We start from the raw sequence: 21,212 nt of genomic DNA, 5'->3' as shown, positions 1-21,212 counted from the left end.
ACTCATACAACTCTTATCACAATCCATACATATACATACATCAATTGTATAAAGCACATCCATACATTCCCCACCCCAATCATTCTCAAGGCATTTGCTCTCCACTTAAGCCCCTTGCATCAGGTCCTCTTTTTTTTTTCCCTCCCTCCCCTTTCCCCCCTCCCTCATGTGCCCTTGGTAATTTATACATCATTATTTTGTCATATCTTGCCCTATCCGGAGTCTCCCTTCCCCCCCTTCTCTGCTGTCCCTCTCCCAGGGAAGAGGTCACATGTGGATCCTTGTAATCAGTTCCCCCTTTCCAACCCACTCACCCTCCACTCTCCCAGCATCGTCCCTCACACCCTTGGTCCTGAAGGTATCATCCACCCTGGATTCCCTGTACCTCCAGCCCTCATATGTACCAGTGTACAGCCTCTGTCCTATCCAGCCCTGCAAGGTAGAATTCGGATCATGGTAGTTGGGGGGAGGAAGCATCCAGGATCTGGGGGAAAGCTGTGTTCTTCATCAGTACTACCTCGCACCCTAATTAACCCATCTCCTCTCCTAAACCCCTCTATGAGGGGATCTCCATTGGCCGACACTTGGGCCTTGGGTCTCCACTCTGCACTTCCCCCTTCATTCAATATGGTATATATATATACATATACACACATATACACATACATACACACACTTATATCTTTTTCTTTTTTTTTTGCATGATGCCTTATACCTGGTACCTTGGCACCTCGAGAACAAAGTATTCTTGCATTGAGGGAGTACTTGAGTGGAAGCCCATTGTCCATCTGCTACCTTAATACTAAACCTATAAATATATGCACTTATATCTATTTCCATATCCTCATATATAAATATATTTGCATATGTACATGCCTTTATTTAGACCTCTATAAATGTCCTTTGCTTTCTAGCTCTTTCCTCTATTTTCTTTGACTTTACTCTTGTCCCACTATCATGCTCAGTCTTCATTTGTGTTTCAGTAATTCCTCTTGGTTACAATACCCTTGACCATGCCCTACCAGGTCTCTTACACCCTCCTGACTTCCACTTTGGATCACTTGTTAATCCCTTGTCCCTGGGTTTGTTAACACCGCTACATTTCCCGCCACTTCCCTCTCTCCCGTGTCCCCCCGGAACTGTCGGTCCCTTTGTTTTCTCCTCCAGATTGTTCATCCAGCCCCTTATAATAGTTTTGCTGCCTTTAAAAATATATATATGTGTGTATGTGTATACATACACACATAGTCAACTCACTGTCATCGATTCTGCTCTGATTCATAATGGCCCTATAAGGCAGAGGAGAAGCCCCATGGGCTTCTGAGGCTATGAATCTGTGCAAGAGTAAAAAGTCTTTTTCTTTTGAGGAGAGAGAGGCTGGTGGTTTTGAACTGCTGATGAACAGTTAGCAGCCCACCACATAACCCACTGTTCCACCAAGGACTTCTATATAGAAACAAAAATGCAGTACCATCAAGCGGATGCCAACTCAGAGCAGCCCTATAAGACAGGGCAGAACGATCCCGGTTAGTTTCCGGCCTTGTAACTCTTTATGGGAGTAGAAAGCCCCGTACACACATGCAGACACACAGATATAGACATGCGCGCACACGGAGGAGCCCTGCTTGTGCTGTTGGTGTATGTTGAACTGCTAAGCGGAAAATACGAGGCTCTATGCTCCCATAAAGGTCAACGGCCTCAGAAACCCGGTGTAGGGCTGCTATGAGTTGGACTCGCTGCATGGCAATGGGAAATACATAAACACACACATGCGGAAGCTTCAGTAAGTGGTGGGGAAGTGGCATTAAAAGGCAGTAAATTTTTTCCACCAACTCTTTGAAGCCTTGTCATACACACACACACTGTGTCCTATCAAACATTTTGCTGGGATTTTTTAAAATCATTTTACTAGGGCCTCATACAACTCTTATCACAATCCATACATGCATCAATTGTGTAAAGCACATTTGTACATTCATTGCCCTCATCATTCTCAAAGCATTTGCTCTCTACCCAAGCCCCTGGCATCCCCTCCTCATTTTTTCCTCTCCCTCGCCACTTCCCCCTCCCTCATAAACCCTTGATAACTTACAAATTACTATTTTGTCATATCTTGCACTGTCCAACATCCATCTTGCTGCCTTTTAACAACTTAGGAAATACCTTTAATACCTATAGTATATTTTATTTCACTATTTCTTAATTTTTCCATCATGTTGGCTATAAGATGTTTCTGATTTTTTTTTTTTAGGTTAAGTCCCTAGAAAGGAACTAAGTCACAGGGAATAAACATTTCTTAGAATGTCTCTCTCTCTCTCTCTCTCTCTCTCTCTCTCTCTCTCTCTCTCTCTCTCTCTCTCTCACACACACACACACACACACACACACACACACACATACACACACACACACACATCAAATCAATTCTGACTCATCGCGAACCTTAGGACAGGTTGGAACTGCTCCTGTGGATTTCCAAGACTGGAAGTCTTTTGTGGGTAGAAAGCCTCGCTTTCTCCTGTGGAGCAGCTGATGGTTTCACACTTGAGCCCCACTTGTACTCCACTACATATGGCCCCAGGGCTCCTAAGAATGTTGATGCCTACCGCCATTTGCATTTCGTGGATTGTGTGTCAGAGTGCCTTCTCACTGTAAAGCCGGGTGGACGAGAGCCCGTGGCTTGTCAGGGTCCACCTAACAGTCACAACCAGGGACGGGATTAGAAACCAGGGCACCTCCTCTCCAGTGCATATGGATTCCTTGCTTACATTGTTCTGCTGATGGGCTCCTTCTCCGTGAGAAGCAAACTGGGGGGATCTATTTATGGTTCCTCAGTTTCTAAGAACATAATGTAAATTGTGTTGTTTTTATGTTTTTTTAAACACTCATTTCACAATACGATTTGGTTTCTTGGCAGATGACTCCGGGATAATTTATTGCCTCTCCAGGCGAGAATGTGACACAATGGCTGACACATTACAGAGAAATGGGCTCGCTGCTCTGGCTTACCATGCTGGTCTCAGTGACGGTGCTAGAGATGAAGTACAGCACAAGTGGATTAATCAGGATGGCTGCCAGGTAACATTTTTAAGGAGACTTTTGTTTTAATCTCCTTAAACTTTCTTTTGGTCTTTATAAAAACATACATTTAAAAATAGTATAAAACAATATTTTAAAATATATAAATCAAGACATACGAGATCTCAAAAACGTGTGCATGTACAATTCTTCACATTGTGCAACCGTTCTTGCTATCTTTTGTAAATTATTGCACCGCCATTAACATAAGGTCAGTGCCTCTGCACCAGTAAACTTGGTAACTCCAACCTTTGCCTTTTCTCAAATGAAGTCATAGAATATTTTACCTGAAGTGATTGACTGATTTGCTCAGTACAGTGTCTTCAAGCTCCATCAGAGTGCAGCATGTACTGAGACTTCATTTCTTACACTCGCTGAGCAGTGTTCCATTGTATGTGTGTACCACACTTTGTTCAATTTGGTTATCCATTCATCTATGAACGGTGAGCATTGGGTTTGTTTTTTCTACCTTTTGGCCATTGTGAAAAATGCTGCAATGAACATTGGTCCACACATCTCTTTTTGGGCCTCAGCGTTCAAGTTTTCTGGATCTATACTTAGCAGTGGAATTGCTGGGTCATATTGATGTGGTAGTTATTTTTATTCCATCCATTCATTCATTCATAGGAACTACCATTTGTCCATAGTGACTGTACTGTTGTGTATTTCCACAGCAACACATAACAAACAGGAAACATTCCTTCAGTGTGTACAGGGGAGCTTCCGAAAGGTTAGGGAAAAGTCCCATTATCTTTTCATTCTTTCTCACCAACTTTTTGAAACCATGTGTAAGCAAGTTTTCAGATGCAGAATGCAAATTATTTTTTATCTTAAAGGTAGTAAATCCCAGATAAGAACTAAAAGTAAAACACAGATTTTTTAAATGAATTCCAAAGTTACTTTTTTCCCCTAGTAATATGAAAATTTTACTTATTGAGTACAATTCACATACTATAAAACTTTCCCTTTTACTTTTTAAGTATATTCCCAAAATAAAACATAACTATATAATTCCAGAACATTGTTGTCACCTCCAAAAAGTGAATGGCCATAAAAACCTTTTTAAGAGAATGGGTGAACTCCTCTGGTCAGTCTCTACTCACCCTTCCCCACAGTCCTTGGGGACCAGTAACCCTAGTAACGCCTGCGAAGTTATTCATCTGTCGCTGTACATTTCGGTGGTCTTTTGTGACTGAAACATCCATATTGTGGCACGTGACAACACTATTCTTTTTGTGGCTGAATAATATCCCATTGTATGGATACACCAAATTTGGTTAGTCCAGTCATCCGTCGATGGGCGCCTGGTTTGTTTATACTTTTTGACTGTTAAGAGTAATGCTACTGTGTGGTCATGAGGCTTCATTTCTCTTGGCCATATACCTACGAGTAGAACTGTTAGGATAAAATAATCCTGTGTTTAGCGTTTTGAACAATGATCAAATATTTTTCCAATATGACTGCACCATTTTACATTTCCCACTAGCAAGGTGTGACGGAGGCTTATTACTAACTGTGTGTCCTTTTTCATTGTAGCCATCCCAATGGGTGTGATGTACTATCTCATTTGATTTATACTTCCTTAATCACTAATGAAGAGCCCTGATGGTGTGAGTCGGCATTAACTAAATGGCAGTGAGTTTGGTTTGGGTTTTTGGCAATGCAGTGGTTTAGCCTCACCCGCTAATCATGTCACCTGTGGCAATTTGGAAGAACAGAACTGGCAGTCTGCTCCCATGAAGATTGCTGTCCAGGAAACCATATGGCATATAGTTCTAGTCTGATGTGTAGGTATCTGTGAGTTGGGATTAACTCAGTAGCATGCAGCAATGATTGTGGTCACTTAGCATTGTCACTGATAATGGTGAACATCTTTGCTTGTGTTCACTGGACATTGTGTACCTTCTTTGGAGAAATGTCTATTCAAACTCTTTACTCCTTTTTATAGTTAGATCATTTGTTTCTTTTTGTTGAGATATAAGCAATATATTCTGGATACTATACTTTTATCAAATAATAGTTTGCAAATAGTTTCTCCCATTCTGTGGATTTTCTTTTCATTTTCTTGTTAATGCCCTTTGCAAGTTTAATGAAGTTCAAGATATAATTTTCTTTTAATTTCCATTCGATATCCTATCTAAGGAATCATTGCCTAATCCAATGACTATATTTTCTTCTAGGAGTTTTCTAGTTTAGCTCTTAAATTTAGGTCCTGCTCTATTTCTGAGTTGGTGATTTTTGTATACGGTGTGACAGAAGCTTAGTTATGTTTTCCTGCATGCAGTTATCCAGTTGTCCCAGTATTATTTGTTGAGAAGACCATTCTTTGCCCCCATTAAATTGTCTTGCTGAAAATCAGTTGATTGTAAATAAGAGGATTTATTTTGGACTCTGTTCTGTTGATTTATATGTATCCTATGCCAGAACTCTATTGGTGTAGTGGTTGCAAGTTGGGCTGAAACCCGCAAGGTCAGCAGTTCGAAACTACCAGAAGCTCCTTGGGGAAAGACTGGGCTTTCTACTCTTGTAAACAGTTACAGTCTCCGAAACCCACAGGGGGGTGTCGATGAGTCAGCATTGACTTGATGGCAGTGAGCTTGATTTTGTTTGTTGTTTTCTATGCCAGAACCAGACTGTCTTGATTACTATGGCTTTTTGAGAAAGTTTAAAATCAGAAAGTTGGAATCTTCCAACTTTATTCTTTCTCAAGAATGTTTTGGCAAAGAATAAATACAAACAGTCAAAAGCACGTGACGAGTTGCTCTGGCATCAGTCATTGCTGTGTTTGTTTAGTGCCATTAAGTCAGTTTGGCGTCCTAGCAACCCCGGCTGACAGGAGAGCAGCCCCACAGCGTTTCCTGGGCTATGATCTTTGGAAAAACTGATCGCTGGGTCTTCCTTCTTCGGAGCAGCTGGGTACGTTCAAGCACCAACTTTTCCGACAGCGGCCATGCTATAAATCAAAACGACAGGAGGTATCGTATCACTTTATCCCACTAAGATGGCCACAGTTTAAAACACAAACCCACAGGTATTGGCAAGGATGTAGAGGAAATCGGAACCCTCATTGTAAAATGGTGTGGCTGCTATGGACAACAGCTTCAAAGTTCCTCAAAAGGTTAAATAGAGAATTGCCACATGATCCAGTGCTGCCACTTCCAGGTAAATACCTGCTAGAACTAAAAGCAGGCACACAGACCGATACATGAATACTGATGTCCATTGCAATGACCTAACAACGTAAATGGCCACCAAGAGAGGAACAGAAAGCAACGTGGTACATGTGTACCATGGAGTATTACGCAGCCATGAAGAGCCATGAAGCTCCCACACAGGCTGCAATGTGGATGAGTCTTGAAAATTCACACATGCTGAGTGGAGTAAGTCAGACACAAAAAGACCGATGTTGAACGATCCCACTTAAACGTGAAAGATCTAGAATAGGCAACTGTATGCAGACCAAAGTTGATGCCGCCAGCGGTGGTAGGGAGGGGGAAGGAATCATTGTCTAAGGGCCACTGATGGAAAAATTTGGAAACAGATAATACTGATGACTGTACAATATGATGAATGCAACTAATAGGCATGTACAGAATATTGAAATGGTAACTGTTTGTTTTATATAGATACTGTGGTTTTTTTAAAGGATTCTTGGACCCATTCTGGTTTTTTTTTAAATTTCCATATGAATTTTAGGATCAGCGTTTCAATTTCTGCACATACACATGCTCACACACACACAAAGCCATTTGGGATTTTTTTCTAAGGATTACATCTAATCTGTAGACTAATTGTGAGTGTTGTCTTAATAATATAAAGTCTTCCAGTCTGTGAGCACACAATGGCTTTCCATTTATTTTGATCTTCTTTAACTTTCAACTTTTTAAAACTTTTCATTGTAATTTGATTGTTCTTTACTTTCTTGTAGCTGTTTGTAGATTTCAGTGTATAAGTCTTGGACTTATTAAATTTTGTTCCAAGTATCTTATTCTTTTTGAAGCTATTACAAGTGAAGTTGTTTTCTTAATTTCATTTTTGTTTTGTTCATTGTTACTGTGTAGTAATTACAGCTGATTTTTAAAATATATTCATCTTTTTTACTGCAGCCTTGCTGAACTCATTTTTTAAGCAGATTTTAAATATGAAGTAGTAGTTATTTCTCTAACTTGGAAAAAATTAACAGAAATAACTTAGCTTAATACATTTAATACCATAAGGGCAACAGTGGGCACATTAAAAGTCAATAGGAACTCATTCTTCCTACCTTCCTTCCTGATTAATTCAGTTAAGAAAACTTTTTAAGTGGTACCATGAAAGTAGGTTTTCAGAGGTGAAAATCACAAGGCAGAAGTTGAGTATGGCCCACCACTAGATATTAGCACTCAAGTGGGATCATAAGGTAGTGACAGCAGTTTGGCCCCGAAGGGGCCGAGGGCAGCACCCATGCAGGGAAATGGAAATAGAGCCTGAGTAGGTTGAGAAGGGTGCTGTGACTATCAGAGACAGCCCAGTAGTGGTTATCAGTTGGAGCATGTGTTCAAAGGCATATAAGTTAGTGGGGGTGGTGGGTAGAGAGTGATGGGAGATTAGTTACACACAGGAAGACTGAACAAGTAAGTCAAATATACCAAGGGCAATGGGAGCCCAGTTTCTCACTATCAGGAAAGGTAACTGTAAACAAGAGAGACACAAATGAGCCTTGTGATATTGGATTGGGATTTGAACTATCAGTATGAACTCATAGTCTGCCAGATACATAGATGAAAAGGAAATAAATGCAGATGTAAATGTGTGTTGATGTCTAGACATGTGCCCTTCCATCTCCTGCGAGCGTCTGGGAGTGGCGACACCGCAGTAGCAATAGCACACCTAGTACGCAGTTCTTTGTTCTGAATGCCATTCTCGAATCAAAGGAACCAAGCTTTGTGAAGAAAGTCTGAATTCAAGGCTGTGACAGGGAAAGTAGAAGATAAATCTGAAATACCGTTTTGTGCCAGAAAGTAAAGGAATCGTCTCGGAATGATGAGGGCGAGGACATTTCCAAAGGACACAGAAGCCGATGCGAACGAGCTCCCACTGGGCCAATCTGAGGATTTAGGCATCAAAATAAACAATTATAGTTACAGGTTATAATCAAATAATATTGGAATTCATGAATTTAAGCCTGACATGAATAAATTAATAAGTAAATGGAAAAAAAATACTTTTCCTTAGAGCCAAAAGTTAATGAATGTATAAGAAATGATAGAATTAGGAAATTACCATTTGGCCCATGATCACACACCGAAACAGATCCACTGCCATTGAGCTGATTCCAACTCCTAGCAGCCCTGTGGGACAGAGTTGAACTACTCCCACTGTTTGCAAGGCTATCAATCTCTATGGAAGCGTTTGGAACCCCTGACTACAACGGGAAGGTCACATAGCCAAACACTTGAGCCCCTACACGACCAAAGCTCCTGTCTGTGTCGTGGCTAAAACATCCAACCCAGCCTCATGCTGTTCAGATCAGTTCCAACTCGTATCCCTCTAAAGACAAGGGTGAATTTGAACAAAACAACTGGGGATTTTTGAAGACTATCTCAACTCAGTGATAAAGGAAAAAAACTTAAACGATTCAGAGGGAAAAATCTCTCTCCAAATTATTTTTTAATGCAACAAAAGCAAAGAAAATCTTAGCAGCCATCAGCCTAGTGTCCTCAGAATGATGACGGAACGAAGGACCTGGCTTCTCTAAGCTAGAAACAGTTTGCCACTCAGAGCCTCCAGACTGAGATCAAGGGGGAACTATAAATGCCACTTACCCAAATGAAATTCAAGAAAACTAAAACCAATAGCAGAATTATATATCAAGACACAAGTGGGCTGACGCAAAACAGACATTTGAATATGTGATGTAGTGAAAAAAAACTTAAGAAAAATAGGAGGGGGACAAACATGGTAACAGAAGAAAAACAAAAATATACTTGTTGGGGACAGTATGGGGAGTCAGCTCAAGAATAACAAGTGTTTCCAAGGAAGAAAGTGAACTGTCCAAACAGATAATCAAGTGAATTATAAATAAATACATAGCCAAATTTAAAAATTTACACTCTAAAATTTTCCCACTGGAAAAAACTTATGTGTAGCTATATTTGAGTAATTGAAGTCTGGCTTAACCAAACTAAAAGGTATTATACACATAAAGATAAATAGTTGACAGACAACAAACTAGATATACCTAAGACTGCTGCAATTCGTGGAAAGGCAAGAGGGCTGACTTCAAAGTCCAGAGAGGAGATGGACTGAGGACTCTACACAGCACTTTGTCATCGGCTGAAAAGACTGACTATTCATGGGTCTGAATGAGTTCCTGAAATAATTACAGGTGTCAGTCTTCCCAAATTAATTCATTTATTTACTTAAAATTCCAGCATGCCTTTTCTTTCCTTTGATAACTTTAGAAAGTTTATTTGGCAGAATATTCAAGTGAGAAAACACATGAGCACTATTTTTGCAGTGCATTATGCACAGATCGCTGGGACCTGGGACAGGACATCCAGAAATAGACCGGGAAACATGTACATACTTAAGACCAATTTATGATAAGGAAAACATTACAAATGAATGAGGAAGGGAAAGATTATTCAACTAGTAGTATTGGTTATATGATGGAGGGGGATTATCTTAGATCTTCACAATAAATAAATGTGTTACTGGAAATTGGAAAAAATACTTTTAAAAAATCATTTTATTGGGGGTTCGTAAAATTCTTATCACAATCCATCCATTGTGTCAAGCACATTTGTACATTTATTACCCTCACCATTCTCAAAAGATTTGATTTCTACTTGAGCCCTTGGTATCAGCTCATTTTTTACCCTCACTCCCTGACCCCCTTCCCTCATGAACCCTTGATAATTTGTAAATTATTTTGTCATGTCTTACACTGTCCAACATCTCCCTTCACCCACTTTTCTGTTGTCCATCCCCCAGGGAGCAGGTCACATGTAGATTCATGAATCAGTTCCCCTTTTCAGCCCCACCTTCCCTCCACCTTCTCAGTATCACCACTCTCACCACTGGTCCTGAATGGTTCATCTGTTCCTGGCTTCCCTGTGTTTCCAGTTCCTATCTGTACCAGTGTACCTCCTCTGGTCTAGCCAGATTTGTAAGGAAGAATTGGGATCATGATTGTGGGGGGAGGGGAGGAAGCAATTAAGAACTTGAGGAGAGTTGTATGTTTCATTGTTGCTACACTGCACCCTGACTGGCTCGTCTCTTCCCCATGGCCCTTTTGTAAGAGCATGTCCAGTTGCACACAGATGGGCTTTGGGTCTCCACTCTGTACTGCCCCTCATTAACAATGATAAGATTCTTTTGTTCTGATGATGCTTGATACCTGATCCCTTCGACACTTCGTTATTGCACAGGATGGTGTGCTTCTTCCATGTGGGCTTTCTTGCTTCTTAGTTAGATGGCCGCTTGTTTATCTTCAAGCCTTAAAGACCCCAGACGCTATATCTTTTGATAGTCGGACACCATCAGCTTTGTTCACCACATTTGCTTATGCACCCGCTTTGTCTTCAGCGATTGTGTTGAGAAGGTGCTCATCATGGAATGCCGGTTTAATAGAACAAAGTGTTCTTGCATTGAAGGAGTACTTGAGTGGAGGCCTAATATCTATCTGCTACCTTAATTCTAAACCTATAAATATATGCACATAGATCTATTTCCCCATCATCATATATAAATATATTCACATATGTACATTGCCTGTATTTAGACCTCTATAAATACCCTTTGTCATCTAGTTTTTTCCTCTATTTCCTTTGACTTTCCTCTTGTCCCACTATCATGCTCATCCTTCATTTGGGTTTCAGTAAATCCTCTTGGTGACATTGCCCTTTATCAAGCCCTACCAGACCTGTTACACCGTCCTCACCACCGATTTTGGATCACTTGTTCCCTTGTCCCTGGGTTTGTTAACACCTACTTCCTTTCCCCCACATCCCTCTCTCCCATGTCCCCCTGGAACTGTCACTCCCATTGTTTTCTCCTTCAGATTGTTTATCCAGCCTATCTTATCTAGTGAGACCTGAAAAATATTTTCACAAACAAAGTATAAATTAGGAGCATGTAAAAAATTGGAAAGAGCTATTTTAATAAGTTTCAACTGAAGTAAATGAGCCTAAGGTATAAACAGATTATTCAAAAAGAACTACAAATGGCTAAAAACATATCATTTCTTAAAAGTTCAAATTTGCTAATAACCAAAAGAACTCAAATTTAAAACTTCTTAGAAAACCATTTTTGTGCCTCTGAAATTAGCAGACTTTAGCTGTTGCTGACCGAGTTAAAGGCAAATGTAGTCTTGGAAAGAGCCCTTCTGCACAGCAGTATGGCAGACTATTACCAACATTCTGAATCTGAAATGTGCATCTGGAGTTTCCATCAGTGTTATTTTTGATAGTGAAGTATTATGTAATTTGCCTAAATGTTCTAAAAGAATCGCCGGAGTGAATTGTGGCACATTCCTACCATTAAAAACGGCTTCTGAAGCTTTGCCTTATGGCAGAACAAGTTTGAAAGTCAATACTCTGTGCGTCCCTCAGCCAGGATGGAGTTAAGAAAGAAGTGCTTTTGGCAGGTTGTGTGGGCATGCCCACAAGGGGAATTGAGAGACCAGACCATATAATCAAGAGTCAGAATTGGGCTTAGGTGGTCAGAGGGCTCCCGAAGCAATCCTGTAAACTTCTAATCTGCAGTACGTAAGTGTAAGTTCGAATCAGCGTCCCTTTTCACGCTTCCCTCGTCCCACCTGCAACTGTAATAAATTGATCTGTCACCAACCATGATTTTTGTGATGATTTTCTATTTTCCATCTTCTCTAATTAGCACCATGGTCATGAATCCTTCAGACACCACTCTGGCCTCAGACTGGCTGATGGTCTCCCTCAACCAATCGATGATTTGCCTTTGTCTTGTCTTACATGGCAGTAAAAGGATTTTGAAATTTCTAAGTGAACTATGAAGGAATTTTTAGTAATATGAAGATGTTCAGGTGCTAAGGATGAAGATAGGTAAAAGTAGAATTCAGAAGGATATAATCTCAATCATGCCTGAAATGAAAATAGAGTAGAAAAAAGCAAAAAAAGAATGAACAGGAAAAACCCTAGCATGAAATAGTCTCACAAGGAAGATCGAATATTCCTAAACTTATAATTAAGAGCGATTTTTCTGGACGTTCCTCACCTGTGTATGTGTAAGCACAGTAGGTGAGCCCTTGGCTGTGCTGCAGGGTGCTGCCATCAGACCCGCAGCCTTGGAAACCTTATAGGGCAGCTCTACGCGGTCCTCCGGGGTGGCTATGAGTTGGAACCAGCTTGTAGGCAATGGTTTTAATATGTATATACACACACACTTTTTTCTAATGGTAAAGGAATTAGTGAAGTAGGGTTTTTTGTTCGATTGGTTTCTATCCCTCTTTTGGCCTTTTGTTTTCCTCAAACTAGTTGTGCTATGCGCTCGGGCTGGCTAATCCATTCAGTCAAGGTATAATGTTATCTGGCACCAGCTGGACAGCCTTGATCTTGCTAGATCTGTGTGATAAATTTTGTGGTTGTTCACAGAGAAATGGTTGTTGTCTGCAGTTTGAAAAAACAAAACAGGCATAAGGAGGAAAGTAGTTAACTCAGCAAAGAAGGCTTTCTGAGTCACAGGAAGAGCTTTCAGAGAGTTGGTGTCACCATGTGCTCACTCAAAGCCTGCAGGCTGTGCCTCGGTCACACGGCTACACCGACCGTTGGAGACACGCCAGGCTCAGAGCCACCCTGCCACCCGGCTGCAGTTTCTCACCATATGGTCCCTCTGTGGGCAGGCGTCCCTCTCGGCCTGCTCTCCGCACTAGAGGCAATAGTGTGAGCTTTTTCTCTCCAAGGAGCTTTGACTTTGATCAAAGTACTGTCAATTTAGATGGACAGCTAAGCCAGCGTGCACACCGCTGCTGGTCCCCATGTTGGTAAATGTGCCCACTTGGTTTGGACATAGTCCATCGCTTGCAGCGCCTTTTCTCTGCTGCGCACAGTTACAGAAGTCATGTCGCTAGCCTCAGTCTTGCTGCCAGATACACAGTTGCTTTTGAAGTACTGTTCTTGCAGGAGCAATTCATTTTTTTTTTAGTGCTTAAAAAAAGACTTGCAGGTTTATTTATCTAATGTGATTTTGCCTAGAGACAGAACATTTTTGTCTGGACTAAATAGGCCCTAAATTTGCAACTGAAATGGAGATTCTTTTGTTTGTTTGCTTTGTTTTTTTTTTAAACGTTTTATTAGGGACTCATACTACTCTTTTCACAATCCATACATACATCAATTGTGTAAAGCACATCTGTACTTTCATTGCCCTCATCACTTTCAAAGCGAAATGGAGATTCTTAAAAATGATTTTTTGGCCAACAATCAATTTATCCAACTTCCGAATTTCAACTACCACCTTGCTTCAACTAAGTCATTTAAATAGGCCAAGAGCCACAGCCCCCAGGCCTTTTTTCCCCCTTCCTTCCAGTATAAGAAACTCTCAACCTTTTACCAAGATGAGTTTCGAAAATAAGTTTTGACTTTGAAATCAATTGGTAAATAAAAGGATTCAGTGCGTGCTAAGGTGTTGCCACTGGGAAAGTTTTGGTGAGCACCAGAGAATGCCATTGTTCTTGAATCACCCATGAGCTGGCCTCAGCTGCCCTGGGAACACCCAGAGCTCCTGAGCAAGCCCATGTTGATGATCACTGACCTGGATACCGTGCTGCGTGAGCAATACCCCCCCTACCTCTGCACCCTCCCCAGAGGAGAGCAGGCCGCGGCAGCACACCCTTGGATCCCGCGCCTTCACGTGAGCGTGCTGAGCCACACAAGGAAGTTCCTACCCACCGAGTTGTTCTTTGCCTGCTTGAGTCTTGGGAGAATTGCACATTATCACTATGAAAATCTGTTAGTCATGTTAACTCGTGGGATTAAGGTGAGCTCTGAGATCATTGGGTAGCGTTAGGGTGTAGGTGAAATAGGGAGTCAAGCTTCTGGAAGCATCTGCCCTTAGGAACACATCCTTGTAAGCTGCATTGCATCTCACAGATTGGCTTTTGGTTTCCCTCAGGTTATCTGTGCCACCATTGCTTTTGGAATGGGGATTGACAAACCGGATGTGCGATTTGTGATCCACGCATCGCTCCCTAAATCCATGGAGGGTTACTACCAAGAATCTGGCAGAGCTGGAAGAGATGGGGAAATGTCTCACTGCCTGCTTTTCTACACCTATCATGATGTGACCCGACTGAAAAGACTGATATTGAGTAAGCCGAACCTCATTGTGGACACATTCCGTCATCCTCAGTCTCGTGATAATTAGCTCTCTACTGCTCATTGTGCCACTTTTGGTTCCAGTTCTCCGTATGTAATCATAGAATTATAAACAAGCCCCCAGAAAGGGAACCCAAACCCACTGCTGGCAAGTCAGTTCCAACTCCTAGCTTCTTGTAGAACCCCCCGAGGATTGCAAGGATTAGATCTTTAGGAAGCTGATGGCCACACCTTCCTCTCACAGAGCAGCTGGTAAGTTCGAACCACTGACCTTTCAGTTGGCAACCTGGCACTTTAACCACTGCACCACCCAAGCATCTCCTAGATTGGGAGGTTGATCTAAGTGTGGAAATTTTGGATTAGCTTATTTTTATTGAGACAGTAATGCCTGCTTATGTAAAGCTCCCGCGATGCAGACATGTACTGAACAAAAATTTCCAAAGTGGTGCCTTATAGTCCTGCCCTAAAAAAATAACTCTAGTCACTGCTTTCTTTTCTGCCCTTGCAGACCCTGTCTCGGCATGCATCCTTACATTTCAAACATACAAAAGGGTGAAAGGGGGTATCATGAGCTCTCAGCTTAGGATAAGACACACAGCCGAGTGCTGCTGTCCCTTCCCAGGCCCATCCCTTCCTCCCTGTCAGAGTCAGGCTATATCTGGTGTATTTGGTGCTTACCCCTCCCTGACCATAGGTATTTTAAAACTTAAGTAGATTTTATTAAACATGGGTTTTTCTTATTAATGACTTGCTTTTTTTAATTAACACTGTAATTACCATACCCATTAATTTTCATAGCTTAACTACATAGAATTCCATTGTATGATTATTCCACATCTCTTTAACCAATCCCATTGGAATAGGTACTTAGATTATCCACTCGTTTTTCACTGTCGCCAGCGATGTGATAGTGAACATTCTTGTGTAGATAGCTGTGGACATTTGGACAATTAGGTATATGGAATCAATCTCTAGACTTGCTGGGGCAAAGTGAATACCTATCTTAGAATTTGATTATGGTTTTTGCCCATTTTTCCATTGGGTTGTGATGATTAAATAGTTTTCAAAATACATCAATCTATTTTTATATTTTTTTAATTAAAATATCATTTTATTGGGCCCCCCCTACAGCTCTTATCACAATCTATACATCCATTTGTGTTAAGCACATTTTTATATATGTTGCCATCATCTTTTTTAAATCATTTTATTGTACAACTCATTTTCAAAAACACTTTCTTTCTACTTAAGCCCTTGATATAAACTCATCCCCTCCTCTTCCCTCCCTCATGAACCCTTGATAATTTATTTTTAAAAACTTTTTTTCATGTCTTACACCGACTGCTGTCTCCCTTCACCCACTTTTCTGTTGTCCATCCTCCTGGGAGGGGTTTATATGTAAATCATTATAATCAGTTCCCCCATTCTCCCCCACCTTACTTTACCCTCCTGGAATCGCTACTCTCATTATTGTTCCTGAGTGGTTTATCTGTCCTGGATTCCCTGTGTTTCAAGCTCTTATCTGTACCCGTTTCCATGCTCTGGCCTAACTAGATTTGTAAGGTAGAATTGGCGTCATGATAGTGGGGTGGGGGTAGGGGGGCATTAATGAACTAGAGGAAAGTTGTATGTTTCCTTGGTTGCTATACTGCACCCTTCTGTAAGGGGATGTCCAATTGTCTACAGATGGGCTTTGGGTGTCCACGATCCCTCTCATTCACATTGTTGTATTTTGAGACTACTTTTGAATTGGCAAGGTCCCAAAGGGACCCAACTTTGACTCCAGAGTCCATATTCATTGCCCAATATTAAGATGATTTCCAATAAGAAAATGAAACTTTTGTATCTGGTTTGCCCACTTAAGTTTTGAAACAGAAACCACAGTAAATAGATAGGTCAAAGCAAGTTAATACATTCTAATAACTTAGTAACAATTTGAAAAAAATAATACTTGTAAACTAGAAGGAAAACAGTATTTTTATTTCATTCCTAAATAACCACAATTGCTCATTGATGGCAAGTAGCAAATGTAACGCTCACACCTTGGAATCAAATTGGTTACTGTCATGTTCATTTCGTAATTCACGTTGATTTTCTCAGAATACTCATTTTTATCATGGTGAGTGCCAAAATTCCAGCTTCATCAAAATAGGATGTTGTTTAGAAAAAAGTAGTGCAATCTAATGTTAAAACCACGAACTACCTCGAACTAGTATTTCACACAATCTTTAACAGTCGACAGATATTGCTGTGTTTACCCACCAGTGCCCCTCAGATTTCATGGTAGTGCCCCAGGTTCCTTGGCACAGTTTGGGAGCTGCTGGATTTTCCACTTCTACCAAAGATCCCTGGGGAAGGAGGGCAGCCTACTGCCGAGTTCTGGACCCTACTGACGGGATGTTCTGTTCAGTATGTGCTTATCCAATAAATATAATAAACAAAAGTCATCGTGATGAGTAATGCAAACTTGCTAAATTTTTTCAGCTGCTCTTAATAGTCTGACATTTATTCCTGTACAGCCTAAAGTCTTGAGAGGCAAATATTCATAAATACCTACTTCATTTTAATGTAGAATGATGCCATATAATGCTGTTAATAGTCGTTATTTTTACTTCCTCAGATACTCAGTTATGTTTATCCATGCTGTTCTCTTACTCTCGGCTCTAATCAAGTATGTTTTACTGTGTTCTTTATCTCCTGTAGTGGAAAAGGACGGAAACAAACATACAAGAGAGACTCACTTCAATAATTTGTACAGCATGGTCCATTATTGTGAAAATATAACAGAATGCAGGAGAATCCAGCTCTTGGCTTACTTTGGTGAAATTGGGTTTAATCCTGATTTTTGTAAGAAATACCCAGATGTTTCTTGTGATAACTGCTGCAAAACAAAGGTAAAGTTAAAAGGTTTTAAATTCTTTATAATTAAATTACCAATATTTCTTCTTCTCTTAATTTAGGAAAGGAGGTATAAAATAGATTACAATAGATGGGACTCGAGGGCCAAGGGCGAAAGTAGCTTCCTTGTGATAGCAATTTGGAGCATAAACGTTTCAAACATAGTTTTATGGAATCTCTTTCCTTTAGAATTAGAAATCTGTATAAAAATATACTACTGGACATTGACCTTAATGTACCGTGGTGGTTATAGAATATTTTTTAAATATCAGTAGGCAGAATAAACATTTTAAATGATCTGACTTGGGCAGGCAGGATATATTAAATTTTTGAGTGTGGGGGATCCAAGTGGGTTTTTATAAAGGATAGAAGCCGTTTCAGGTGTTACAGTAACTGAACTCAGTCACCCTCCTGGCACTGCACACCCACACGGGATGGCCTGCGGGGCGGGGACACACACCTCAGCCTGGCAGAGCGGAAAACAGAGAAGCAAAAGAACAGGATATTTTAAATTCAAGTTGTACTTAAAACTTTTATTTTCAAAAGTGTTACAATAACTAGTATACTTTGTATTTGAATTCATAATAATTATGTTGCTGTATAAATTATTTTTTCTTCTTCTTTTTTAACCTGTAAAGAATAATGACAGTAACTTCTGGTGAGTTTGCTTTCATCTGTTCTAAGAATAACTACTGAGGGTTAAATTTAAATGAATGCTTACTCGATATTTAATTGTAATTCCCATGGTATTCTTTTTTTTTAATATCTTCTGTACTTTACACCTTACAGAACATTTTCACATTTGACATATTGTTATAACATGTATGCTATAAAATACCTGGGCAAGCACTATGCACATTTTATAGGCTTGGAAATCGAATATTAATTATTTTGATATAATTAATATTAAGTTCTGTAACAGATGCCAGGGATTTACAAATGAACATGATGCAAACCACTTAATATGAGGGGGTGCCCCCCCAAAAATGGAATCCCCTTCCCACAAGCTACGTATGTACATTTTTTTACAAAACAACCTTATCGGCAAAGTACTCTCCATTATACTTCATATGTTTGTCAAATCTGCGATTCCATTCATGGAAACATTTTTCAAATTCATCTGTTTGGATGGCGGACAGCACCTCCCTCGTTTTTTTCCTTCACTCCTTCTGTGTTGTCACATTGATGGCCTTTCATGCGCCTCTTCATTCGCGGAAACAAAAAGAAGTCGTGCCATTGAGATCAGATGAGTAAAGTGCGAGGGGCAAGAGAAGCATGCTGGTTTTTGCCAAAAACTGGCTATCTGAGATGGCTGTGTGAGCAGGTGCATTATCGTGGTGGCAAAACCAGTCCCGTCTGCCACAAATCATGCCTTTTTTGTCGCACATTGTTATCCAATCTTTCCAGAACTTCTAAGTAGAAAGCTTGACTAACGGTCTGACTTTTGGAACAAACTCCAAATGCACTACAAGTCGACATTTTCGTCTGTTCAGGAAGTTGATGGACATCCAGAAAAAGGTTTGTCATCAGTTGACATTTCACCTTTTTTGAAATCAGAAAACCACTTGTACACTTAGGTTTTTCTGACATCACTGTCCTTGTAAGCTGTGTTTAACATCACAACAGTTTCTGCAGCATTTCCTCAACAGGAAACAAAATTTCACAGTCCCATGTATTCTCTTAAACTGGCCATCATTAAAAAAAAAAAATTTTTTTTAAGAGGTTTGAGTGAAACTGCTTTTACAAAAAAATTCACTGTGACCAGAGAGAACCTTCCCAGGTGACGCCACTGGGTGCACTAACTCAGAACAAGTTGGTCGATTGTGTACTACAAAAGCGCCACTCAGCACAGCTTTTTTCTGGGTATTTTTGAATACCCCCTTGTAGACTAGAGGGGTGAGAGATATATGAAGATAAATCAAAACCGATTGCTACAAAATTGTGTGTGTGTGTGTGTGTGTGTGTGTGTGTGTGTGTGTGCGCCCGCGCTATTGTTTCCGTCTAAGTCTATACACTTGTGGAAGTGGTATTTTGGTCTCTCCCTTTCCTGATGATTCCTCCATTCTTAAGTTTGTTTTGTTTTGTTTTAGTCTTAAGATTTATACCAAAAAATAGAAAGAAAAAAAAAGATTTATACCAAATCAAAACTACACTTTTGACATCCTAAAGGAACTCCCATTGTGACGCTTTGAGATGTGCCTTGAGTTTGAGGAAGGAAAAGAAACCTGAAGAGGCGCTGTCGGGTGTAGAATGGCTGGAGTAAGACTTACAGGGAAATGCTCGCAGGACAGTCCTCGCTGCACTCAAAGAGTGAGCAAATGCATTGTCACGATAAAAAAGAATTCCTCAGCACAGTTTTCTGGCCTTTTTCTCACCAGTGCAGTTTTTCATTTTCTTAAATTTCTTTATAACAAGCTCTCGTGATTGTTCTGTGTCCTTTGAGGCAGTCTATCAAGATTATACGTTTATAACTTTCTGAGTATATCATTCATAACGCACACAAGTAAAATTTTGCTGAAGATCATCCAACACGGTTGTAGTACATTGACGAGGAACTGCCAGAAGTTCAGGCCCGATTCAGAAAGGTGTTTACTTGTGTTTTATTGACTATGCCAAGGCGTTCAACTGTGTGGATCATAGTAAACTATGAGAAGAATGGGAATTCCAGAACACGTCATTGTGCTCCTACAGGACTTGTACGTAGATCAAGAAAGAGGCAGTTGGAAGAGAACAGGGATGATGCAGGTATAAAATCAGAAAGGTGTGCAATAAGGCTGTATCTTCTTACCACACTTGTTCCATCTCTATATTGAGGAAATAATCCGAGAAGCTGAACTATTTTTAAAAAACTAGCAGGGGTCCTCAAATTACAGCCCGCGGACCACATGCGGCCCGCCGAGGATATTTATCCAGGCCACCAGGTGTTTTTGCCCCATTTTCTTTTTCACTTCAAAATAAGATATGTGCAGTGTGCATGGGAATTTGTTTATAGTTTTTTTAAAAACTATAGTCCAGCCCTCTATCGGGTCTGAGGGACAGTGAACTGGCCCCGTTTAAAAAGTTTGAGGAGCCCTGGACAATAGCATCAGGATTGGAGGAAGACTTATTAATATACTGAGATATACAGATGACACAATCTGGCTTGCAGAAAGTGAGGAGGACTTGAAACACTTGCTGATGAAGACCATGAATTGCAGCCTTCAGTGTGGATCACAACTCAATATCAAGAAGACCTATATCCTCACACCTGGACCAGTAGGTAACATCATGACACGTGGAGAAAGGGTTGAAGTTGTCAGGGATTTTTGTCTTGCGTGGATCTATAATCATTGCGCATGTAGGCAGCAGTGAAGAGACCAAAAGATAAATTTTATGAGACACATCTGCTGCACAAGACTGCTCCAGAGTGTTGAAAAGCAAGGGTGTTACTTTGAAGACTAAGGTGTGCCTGATTCAAGCCAGGATATTTTCTTTTTTCTTTTTGTGAAATAATTTTATTGGGGCCTCTTACAGCTCTTATCACAGTCCATACCTCCATTGTGTTAAGCACATTTGTACATACGATGCCATCATTTTCAAAAACATTTTCTTTCTACTTGAGCCCTTGGTATCAGCTCATTTTCCTCCTCCCCACCCTCTCACCCTCATGAACTCTTGATAATTCCCCCGGCCCCCATGTGTTATTACACTGTCTGATGTGTCCCTTCACCGACGTCTGACCCCCTGGAAGGACATTATATGTAGATCATTGTGATTGGTTCCCGCTTTCTGCCCCTACTACTTTCATTATTGGTTTGGTTTGTTTTTTTAAATAACAGTTTTATTGATTTTGTCAGGTACTACTATTTTTTCATTAATATTTAAAACTTCATTCTTATCTTCAGTGTTGTTTTTTAATCATTT

The 21,212-nt window shown here is 40.4% G+C and overlaps 1 protein-coding gene across 3 annotated transcripts in view; it reads left to right on the top strand.

Annotated features, from left to right (window-relative positions):
* The window catches only part of BLM (BLM RecQ like helicase), a 123,786-nt gene that overhangs the window by 85,970 nt on the left and 16,604 nt on the right, over positions 1-21,212 (top strand). For all 3 annotated transcript variants that reach the window (XM_075558016.1, XM_075558017.1, XM_075558015.1), the window contains 3 exons: positions 2,918-3,078; positions 14,209-14,404; positions 17,115-17,305. In XM_075558016.1, the coding sequence (XP_075414131.1) occupies positions 2,918-3,078; positions 14,209-14,404; positions 17,115-17,305 (548 nt within the window). The remainder of the gene's footprint in view (positions 1-2,917; positions 3,079-14,208; positions 14,405-17,114; positions 17,306-21,212) is intronic.

The sequence above is a fragment of the Tenrec ecaudatus genome, chromosome 9 (genome assembly GCF_050624435.1).
Source record: "Tenrec ecaudatus isolate mTenEca1 chromosome 9, mTenEca1.hap1, whole genome shotgun sequence".
Classification (NCBI taxonomy): Eukaryota; Metazoa; Chordata; class Mammalia; order Afrosoricida; family Tenrecidae; genus Tenrec; species Tenrec ecaudatus.
This window is presented reverse-complemented; position numbering and strand designations above follow the sequence as displayed.